This window comes from Poecilia latipinna, unplaced genomic scaffold (assembly GCF_001443285.1).
Source record: "Poecilia latipinna isolate Pla-1442-1.1 unplaced genomic scaffold, P_latipinna-1.0 Scaffold858, whole genome shotgun sequence".
Taxonomy (NCBI): domain Eukaryota; kingdom Metazoa; phylum Chordata; class Actinopteri; order Cyprinodontiformes; family Poeciliidae; genus Poecilia; species Poecilia latipinna.
This window is the reverse complement of record NW_015113474.1, coordinates 187,723-198,394: the sequence shown is the minus strand read 5'-3', so window position 1 is coordinate 198,394 and position 10,672 is coordinate 187,723. Positions and strand designations below refer to the sequence as shown.

The 10,672-nt window shown below is 37.5% G+C and overlaps 1 protein-coding gene across 1 annotated transcript in view; it reads right to left on the bottom strand.

The window, feature by feature from the left end:
* Positions 1–8,007, bottom strand: part of LOC106956935 (N-acylneuraminate cytidylyltransferase-like) — a 14,074-nt gene extending 6,067 nt beyond the window's left edge. The window contains exons 1-7 of the mRNA XM_015048049.1: positions 7,582–8,007; positions 2,474–2,616; positions 2,239–2,394; positions 1,983–2,119; positions 1,641–1,735; positions 594–873; positions 347–512 (exon numbers count right to left, since the gene is read on the bottom strand). Coding sequence (XP_014903535.1) covers positions 347–512; positions 594–873; positions 1,641–1,735; positions 1,983–2,119; positions 2,239–2,394; positions 2,474–2,616; positions 7,582–7,793 — 1,189 coding nt within the window. The 5' untranslated portion in view covers positions 7,794–8,007. The remainder of the gene's footprint in view (positions 1–346; positions 513–593; positions 874–1,640; positions 1,736–1,982; positions 2,120–2,238; positions 2,395–2,473; positions 2,617–7,581) is intronic.
* Positions 8,008–10,672: the final 2,665 nt, after the last annotated feature.

Sequence of the window (10,672 nt, the reverse complement as noted above, 5' to 3'; positions counted from 1 at the left end):
TTCGTTTACAACAGCCCTACAGGGATGTAAAACTCATTTTTACTTTGGGCAACATCAAGATCAAGAATGTCTTTAAAGGGTTGGTCATTATTGGGTAGCTTTATTAATACATTTTGCTACAAACTCTTAATATATGAATGTGGGCCTCGACTTGACAGAACTGTCCTACAGTTTCCAGTCTATGTAGAACCAAATTTCCTTAATCTTATCACCAGCAGTTCGTTTGATGACTATAAGCTTTAAGCTATAACATTCATTTTCTACAACATCTCTTCAAAATTTAAGTATTTTTGAAAACATCAACCAGACAAAAGTCAAACAAAGTTTACAAAGTCCAGATTTTTACCCATGTAGGCCACATCCTTCCAGTCCAGCTTCCTCTTCTCCACCATCGACTGCACATCTTTTAGTGGATCCTCTCCGACCAGCATCACTTCACAGCCCGTCATCATCTTCAGTTTACAACGCATCTGTCGGAGCGCAACGTCCTCCTCAGAGATCAGCAGCACCACCTGAAGGACAGGAGGTGTAACGCGTTACAAGACACTGGTCAAAGTTTCTCCTTTGACGTTGATAAAGGCGACAGATCCGACCTCCACATCGTCTTTCTGCAGCTTCCTGAGTCCTGCTGTGTCTCTGCTGTGGATGGAGACACTGAATCCTTCTGTGTCTCTGCTGTGGACGGAGCCCTTAGCAGAGGACGCTTCAGACTCGGACATGTTAGCAGAGAACACTCCAGAATCAGTGTCAGACAGGCCAGCAGAGGACACTGCAGGCCTGTCCAGGGACCCAGACAGTTGGACCCGACCATCGGTGAGACATCCAGAAACTTCACAGAACATCAGAGACACTCCACGGCCAAAGTAACCGTACCTGTTGGGAGAAACATAGAACCCAAACATAAAGATAAAGTTCAGCAGGATGTCCAATCAGACAAAAATACTGAAATTAAACAAAGGAAGAAATTAAAATAAAAGGTTCAAAGGTGAAATCTCAAGTATCTGAAATAAGTTAGTTTCTTTTAAGAGTAAAAGGTAACTTATTATGCTTCCTTGGACAGGTTAAGATAGGTATGAGCTATAAAATACAGGTTTATTTCATTTTTGCACAAATTCATTCGTAAACAATGAGATTTCAGTTTGGTCAGTTCTGTTTTAGGGCCTCCTGTCACTTTAAATCCAAAGCTGCTGCTGGCCATGCCCCCAACTCAACGCTTACACTTTGATGTGAAAATGGCTGTAGGAAGATGCACACAATTATACAAGTCTACATCTTTGAAAAGCAGAAATGGAGCCTCCTGCACAAACAAAAAGAAAGCTTCAAATGGTTTCTGCATGGTAAGTCAACAACAATATACTTGTCTTTTCCAGCAGCCATCGTACAGCAGTAAAACTAGCTGACCAAATGTTCTGGAGCTCTGTTTAGGTTGCTAGGTAACAGGCTGGGCTTTGCTGGGGTTGCTAGGTAATCATTTTCCAGACAACAAAAATACAATTTATTGCCAAAAACCATCTGGGTGGATTTAATTAAGCACTTGGGCTGTTTTTAGAAGCCGTAGAAACCTAAATTAATGTACAAAAATGTGCAAAATGTGAATTTTGGATAACAGATCCCCTGTAAAGCAGTCGGTTTAAGTTCACCTGAGGACTCTCTGCTCTGCCACAGGCCAGTCGATGTCCACGTCAATGTCCACGCTGTGCTGCGGCTCCATCTCAAAGTAGGTGACCCGACCGCCCTGTAGAGAGTCCAAAACAAAACATCAGAAAACCTCCAAACATCTGGAACACTTGAACAAACATCCCAAAGTCAAACCTTGAATCCAGACTTGTCGTCATTGAAAAGCTTCTGGTCTAAATGTGGCTCAATATCTGACCACCTTTTGGTAGAATTCATTTAAACTGGTTGGTTTTCTGGATGTGGCTGTTGGGTAAAGCCTTGGAGCTAATTGTCATTGCTGAGAGCTAAACGTTCAGAGCAGCTACCTGCAGCCGCCCTTCCTTCATGATGAGGTCTCTGGTGGCGAAGTAAAATGAGCCGTTCTCAATCAGTTCCCCGTTCCAGTCCTGACGCCGTGGACGCTTCGCAGGGTTCAGATTCTCCGGCTGAGTGCATTCATCACCTGTAAGGAAGGAAGAACATGTTCTGCTGTAGGTTCTCTGAAGCTGAATAGAACAACTGAACCCTGATTGAGTCCAATTACAGTCAAACTGGGGAAGATCAGGCGTTTGGTGAACTCACTTCCTTTCTTGACCTCCTTCCAGCGGAACTGGTGTCTCCGGACCACTGAGAAGACGGAGTCGTATCCGTCCTTTGTGATCTTCTTCAGGGCCTCCTTTAGGTGAGTCGGATGGAGACACGGAGACGTAGCCTGGATGTTACAGACCACTGTCACGTCTGAACAGGAGAAAAACTCATCTGTGATTTTCCATCCTTAACATTTGGGTCAACTTGTGTCCAGCTGAGCTTTTCCTACCTGTGTTTTTCTTGAGAAACTCCTGAATTGTCTCCAAGGAAGTGGAGGAGTCCTTGGAGACTTCTTGGCTCCTCCAGTGGACTTTGGCCCCCCAGGATTTTGCTACTTTTTCAATTTCATCGTGGTCTGTTGACACCCAAACACTAAAAAACAAACACAAAAAGTTATATTTATAGCTGTAGGACATTCCAGAAAGTGCTTTACATGATAAAACAGTTAAATGTGATTAAAAAGAAACAACAACAAAAGCAATAAACATTACAATGTCTTAAAAGCAACTCTAGACAGGTGGGTTTTACGTTTTAATTCAAAGGAACTCAATGTTTCTGGAGTTTTCTGGAAGTTTGTACCAGATTAGTGGAGCATAAAAACTGAATGCTGCTTCTCCATGTTTGGTTCTGGCTGTGGACCTTAAAGGAGTTTTGAACTGGTGTGATGTGCTCTTTGTTCTTGGTTTTAGTCAGAATGCCAGCAGCAGCCTTCTGGATCAGCTGCACCTGGAGGATTTTTTTTATTCAGACCTTTGAAGACACTGTTACAGTAATCAATGCAACTGAAAAAGTTTCCTGGAATCATTTTTAAAACCTGGAAATGTTCTTCAGGTGACAAAAGGCCAACTTTGTAACTGTCTTTATGTGTCTCTGAAGGTTCAGGTCAAACCCCAAAACAATCATAAGCTGTCTTTTATTCATGTTTCCTCTGAGTTAGTTTATAATACATAGTGTCCTACAGAGGTATCCATACACCTTGAACTTTTCCACATTTAGTCATATTGCTAATACTTCTTAAAGATGTTATGTCATGCTTAGCTGTGAAGTGAAAAAGGACAAATAGTTTTCCATATAAATAAAAACGAGATTTTTTATCTACCAGCAGGAACATTAAATTTGACAAATTTTCTCATCTAAATCACCAACTTTCACATTTGGGCACAGATACACAACTGGACTTAGATCTGGAATCTGGAAAAGGCGGCAGAACTTAAAGCTGTTGATTTTTATTTGTTGAAATGCGTTTGTGGACTAACAGTAGCTCAAACACAAAGAAAAGATATTGGATTGTAACCATGGTTACAATCTTTTAGCTTACCAATATTGAAAGAATAAAATCAAACGTAACTTGCTCATTCCCTATACAGACAGAAACATTTTGATCTTTGGTTGATTTCAAGCATTTCTGTGGGCCCCTGATAGTCTGAGGGAGCCTTAGTTTGCCTAATTTCTTATTAGTTATCAGATTTCTCACATGGTTTAAAAGAAAATGGCTTTAAAATAAACTCAACTGGAAGTGGTTTCAAATGGAGGCCTATTCTGACCTGCTGTGCACTGTGGAGCACATTTAATGTTTAACTTCATTTTAGTGCACCAAGTTGAAGAGTTTGTTTGGCTAAGCCTCTGAACTGCGGCCGATGAGTCACTGAAACACAATCAGCCACAAGGTCCTGAAACTTAAAGGAAAAACCAGCACAGTGTTGACACATTATCTATTTTCTAATAAAGTTTATTTGTTGGATTATATGAAATATGTCAGTTATCTTTGTGTCAATATGCAACTTCTCATTGGTACGGACGTACATCACGTGGCATACCCCAGGGCTCAATCCTGGGGCCCCTCGTATTTGATATCTATTAGCTCAGATTATAACAAGCAATCAGATATCAAAACTATGCAGATGATGCATAACTCTACATTACGATGTCACCAGGTGACTCTGAACCCACTCAAGCGCTAATAGAAGAGATAAATGTCTCCAGCCGAACAGAAACAAAACTTAAGTCATCGTTGGATCTAAATAGGAACGATCTGGAATCAATGCACAGCTTCAGTTATTACAACTAAAAATTAGCCTGAAACCTGGGTGTGGTGATGGACTCTGACATTCAGAGCTGCATAAAGACAGTTACAAAGTCGGCCTTCTATCACCTGAAGAACATCTCCAGGATTAGAGGACTAATGTCTCAGCACGATCTAGAGAAACTCATGCATGTGTTTATCTTTAGTCACATTGATTACTGCAACAGCGTCTTCACAGGTCTGACTAATAAATCAATGAGATCCAGAACGCTGCTGCTGGAGTTCTGACTGAAACCAGGAAGTTAGAGAACATCACCCAGTTCTACAGTCCCTACACTGAGAGAATAGACTTTAAAATACTGCTGTTAGTTTATAAATCACTGAACGATTTAGCACCACAATACATTAAATATCTGCTGTTGTCATAGCAACGTTCCAGACCCCTCAGGTCTTCTGGTTCTGCTCTGCATCCCCAAAACCAGAACCAAACATGGAGAAGAAGAATTCAGCTTCTATGCACCACAAATCTGGAACAAACTTCCAAAAAACTGCAAAACAGCCGAAACACTGTTAAACAGTTGATCAGATAAAAATAACTGATTAATGTTAGTTATTTTTATTTTATTAAAAATAACTAACATTGATCAATACATTTGATGTATATTCGATTGATAATTTGATAAAATGTAATATTTGCATGTGTACAGTATGATGTTTTTATAATTTAAAGCACTTTAAACTGCCTTGCTGCTGAATTAAAAATAAACTTGATTTGACTTTAAAATCACCATCTGCGTGACTCTGTTTTTCAAAAAAAGTGGTTTTATTAATAGAGTTTGGAAAATATAAAACAGATCAAGATGGAGACAGAAAGAGAAACAGAAAGGTAAAGAGAGACAGAAAGGAGGAAGAAAGGGAGGGGAGCGCAGATCCTGTCAAACTCGTCCCTCTGACTGAACAGTAAATCCTTTCAACTCTGAAGCATGACGTCTCAGAGCCGTTAAATATGGGTGGACACGTCTTTCGTCTCTAATACAGGATATTTGGTCAGGATAAAACAAAGGGATAGCAGCCACAGCTTTACATCTTCATCTACTATACCAAAGTAGGGGGTTAAAGGTCAATATCAGGTCAGTGACCTTCAGGTCCAACATTTAGACAAAGGTCCTCTGAGACGTACAAGTCTTCCTTCTGTGCAGATTGTATTTTTATCTGAGAGCAGAGCTGTTCCTTTAGTTTTTTATAAATAAAAGAGATTAAACGTTTGCCTTGCGGACGCAAGATAAGAAACTTGACAAGGTTGAGGAATCTGCAAGGTTAGAGAGACGGGATATCTGCTGGTATCTGACAGTTTGTTTCATTTATGTTTTATAAATTTAAAGAAGGACATCTGTCATCAATGATAATCTGTAAGGATTCGATATTTTCTCAAACTGTCCTACTGGAGTTTTTGATGCCCAATCGAAACGAGTCAAACTGAATATCAGCTGTGAAAACATACAGAATTCATCAATGGCACTAAATCCCCTGATATACCTTTAGAAATATCTGGGGGAGTTTTTCTTTTAGCAACATCTCAAAAATTGCATTCTACTAAAAGGTCACCTGAATTTCAGAAATTTCCATCTTTTCAACTTTGAGAAATATTCCTGAATATCACCCGTTTGTCCCAATCAGCTCAGATTTCCTGGAAGGAAAAAATAACTATAAAATTAAAAGTTGACACCATGGCCACTTTGCACACCTTGGCAGTCAGTGTCTTAGTAATAAAGACCAGAACTAAAAGTCTTATAAAAGAGCAGCAAAAAGTCATAAAGGTATTTCAGAAAGCATGGAGAAATGTTGCTCAAGAGCACATGAAATACAAGAAAGTCTGGCTGCTTAGAGGCTAAATAATAAGAAAGTAATAATGAAGAGTGTCTCACCCTACATTCCCTTGACTTCATTTTCAACCTTTCTGAGTTGATTCTGGTCCTGAATCCACTCTGCTCTGAATACTTTACTGGTTTTCTCTGGTTGAAGACACCTTTCTCTATTCATCTCTAATTTCTTATTTCAATTTTTCCTTTGGCTTTGTTGATGCAAACGGTGTATAACAATTGACCAGTTTGTGTATTTAGGTTGAATTTTAACAGTATTTCATCTTTATGGCTTTTGAAATAAACAGACTAATTTTTTTCATTTGGCATTTTAGTGCCAAAGCGCATTTTATAAATATACTCAATCACAAAGAGACTGTAGAAATTAACATGCCTATTGTTGAGTGTTAGTAGTAACCCACAGAGTCATCTGCATAAAAATAAAAGGAGGCATTGGATCAGTTTATGCACAGATCAGAAAACTAGGTTGTAAATAAGACAGGTCCAGAGAAAGAGCCCTGAGGTACACCTTTGGTCATTCTTATTAGAATAAGTTCAAGATTTTAGGTTTTGCATTATGCAAAAATACATTTTTGCACACTGCGAATCCATCAGCTGGTATCGTTTATATCAAGATGCATTTTTTAATAATGGTATTAAATTAACAATATGTGTATATCTTCATCATTTTTATGTTGAGGCATTGGATTTTGGGATAATTATTCTCTCTGGTTTTAGATACTCTGGCTGGAAGGATTTTTGCTCTAGTTTTGAACAAGGTACTAAACTGTGAGCAGCTCTAAAGCAGTCATCATTTATTGATTATTGTTTTTTATTTGACCTTTATTTAAACTGGTTGTCTCAACGACATCCAAGATCTCATTTATAGAAACTGGTTTTGAAAAAAAAAACTAATTGCAAACACAGCAACAATGCAAGTAATTAATTGACTCAATTAAATCAAATAAACTACTAAAATATGAGCTTAAAAACAAGAGCAACTTTTATATTATTTGCTCAAGTCTATCTGTAAACAAACCAACCTCAAACACAAAAACAATATTTTAAAGCATAAGTGTGTTTCTTGAAATGTAATTACTTTAAATTTTGAACATATTCAATTGATAACATATTAGAAAAGCATTTCAGGAAAATGCAGCCCATTGAAAGTATACTTAAGTAGATTATTTTTCTCTTTATAAAGATATTTGCACTTTTACAAAGTAAATCTGCTAATTCTGCTTAAATCCACACTGTTACTTTAAAAAACGTTTAATGTGTCTGGGCTGAAACAGTCGAATAAAGTTTAATTATATTCTAATTCTCAAACTGAGTCAGAATTCAAGCAGCAGATTTGTTCGCTTTATACCTTGGACAGGCCCTAAAGTGAAGCTAGCGTGATTTTATTTTCTTCTGAAGTTCGGTAAAAACTTCGGTATGGACTTTAAAACCTACCTGTCGAACTCTCCCGAGTCGATGGCCGCTCTCAGCACCCAGCCGACCAGAGGAACCCCGGCCAGCGGCTTGATGTTTTTCAAAGGTATTCCCTTACTCCCACCTCGAGCTAAAATCAGAGCCGCTACGTGTCTGCTCCGGAGCTTCTTCGGACTCTCAGCTTCTTCCGATATCACATTTTCCTGGGGCATTCCTCGTTTTCGGGTAGCCATGAAGTCTTTTAGTAAGGACTCGGGACCCAAACACGAAGGTAGTTCACTAATGAATGAGACGTTGATAAGAACCAGGAGACGGACACAGCCATCCGGTGGCAATACTGGTGCTTTGGCGGTGCATCGCCACCATGTGGTGTGGAGGAGGAACTGCAATAGAAATGAACGTGTAATATTCCTGTAAGCTGCAGAGGTCGGCAGAGAACCCAACAATTGTACTCAAGAGTAGAACTACTTCAAGATATACAGTATTTACTCAAGTAAAAGTACAAAATAACCGTCTACGGAAATACTTGAGTAACAGTAAAAAAAAAAAAAAGTTAAAAAAAGTTAAAGTTAAAAAAAAAATTACACCATCAGACAGACCAAAATGTAAACCTATGTGGAAATTTTGGTATTTGAAAGATCAAGAATGAAAATATTCCTTATGAACATCATCATACAACAAAATCAGACAAAATATTTTTCCAAATCAGTTTCTTTCAGTATAAAACTTATGAAACTTTAAGAAAAACTGCAGGTGTGTGTCTGGTGAAGTTTTGTTAAAAACACCTTTGTTCTTTACTCAGTGAAGTTCCTCACAGTGAGTAGAATATCTAGAAATTTTACTCAAGTAAGAGTAGAAATACTTCATAGTAATGTCACTCAAGTAAAAGTAAAAAGTATAACATCTCCAGCAAACGTTTCAGGCGAGAGGCGGAAGAAACCAAACAATATGCATACACACACACTCTCGGGGAGATTAATTAACCTGACAGTCATGTTTTTGGACTGTGGGAGGAAGCTGGAGTACCCAGAGAAAACCCACTATGCACAGGGAGAACATGCAAACTTCATGCAGACCCCAGGCCAGGAATCAAACCCAGGACCTTCTTGCTGCAAGGCAGCAGTGTTAACCACTGCCCCACTGTGCAGCCCATTTTTTGTGTACATCTATTAAAAAACATTTAAAAAAAAAAGAAATTACATTTTACTGACAAAAAACAGTATTTTTAATGCAGAAAATTGGACTGTTATTTTCAAAAGGTATATTTAATCTGACAAACTGTTGGAATTAATATTCCAGTTTACTGAATATGACCAGTTAGGACTGAAATATTTCATACTTTTGGAAAAAATTGGTTATATTGTTTTAGCCCCGCCCACTCGCTCTTACACGTAAAGCTGACAGATGAAAGAAACTGGTCAAACGCAGCAAAACGTACCTGTGAAACAGTGAACTAAAACATGTCTTTAGCCAATATAGTACATATAATAAGAAATTATGAAATTATTTAAATTGTAATGATTTAATTATGTATTAAACAAAGCAATGAGGCAATAAAAGTTATATAAATTATTCAATTATTTACTTTATTGTTAAATTTACTTTATTTTTTATTATTGAACTGATAAAACTTTTAAATATTCTTTTTTCAAATTAGCTACATATAATGTGCCAAAATGTAAATTTAGTTTTTGTTGCCGCCTGCTGGCAGAAATTATTTCAAAGTTTTTTGTTGTTGGTATTAAGTTTATGCTGCAAATTGTAAAAGATTTAGCTATACAGTGAGAAAAAACAATCTTTGCTGCAGATCATATCAATCAGTCAACAATTTAACACCAACAGGGGGCAAAAAATCTCACTTTAATCACCAAAACAACTAAAAGTCATTTTTTTAGATACAGATTTAGAAATCACTTCCAGTTAAGTTTCCATCCTTCAACGGATTTGTGTGCTGAAGTTTAAAATAACACACACACACACGGCTGCAGGTATGCTACCTGACCAGTACTCTCACCCACTGCTGAGGAAACTAAAACTAAAACCCAAAGTATGCAGGTGGAAGGCTATAAAAATACAGGCAGTGAAACAGTTTTTATTAAAGGTAAACGCCACATTTACATTAGTGTTAGTTTTATTAATGGGTTCAGTTTTGGTCTTAAATGTTCTGTTTCGGTCGATTCGTTGGAACAAAGGCAAAAATGTTTCTCATTGCAGATCAGTGTGTCACACTTTCCTCTTTCTTTCTTTCTTTCTTTCTTTCTTAATTACTTGAAAGCATCTGACAGCTAACTGTCTGCCAGAACGGCTCACGTTTCTTTTCCTCTTTAATACTCGAGCGTAAAATCTAAAAATAATCACTGGAGATTCTCAGATTTTGTCTTTTCACCACAAAGTTCATTTATTACATCCCTTGTTTTTGTTTTTGTTTTTGTTTACATCGTTCGTATCAGATGTGAGGTTGCCGAAAAGGAAGTTGGTGTAGGAATTAAAGCAAGCCGTTTCCAAGGAGATGGGTTAACAGATCAAGTCCAACTGGTGTTAAATGGCCTCTATGCTGACTTTTCATCTGGTCCTTTCCCAGTTTCAGCTGGGAACCAGTCGAGCTCTATGCAGGTTTATGGATAGAGGCGGAGAGAAAACGACCACAGAGGATTTAATACAGTGAAAGTCGCAATCAATCAGTCAATCAATCATTCAATCAATCGATCGGTTGGTAAACTTGTTTTGTTGTTCTCTTTCTGTGAACATTATGTCAAATATTTACTTTTCTATCTCTCTTTAACGTCAATTTATGGCTGCTTTTCCATTTTCTGATTGTTTTTATTCGGTTTTTCACGATTTTGATTTGTTTTGTATTATTTTTTGTGTTACTTGTGCATTTAGTTTTCTGTTTTAGTTTCTAATATTGCCAGATTAAACTTGTAGTACTATGAGAATAATCTTGTATAAGAATAAAATTATAACTTTAGCAGAATAAAGAAATTAATATGGGAATAATGTCAAAGTAATGCAAAAATAAAATCATAATATTCCCAGATGAAAGTCATAATATTGTGAGAATAAAGTCGGAAGTACTGCAACTTTATTCTCTTGTAATTTCAACTTCAATCTG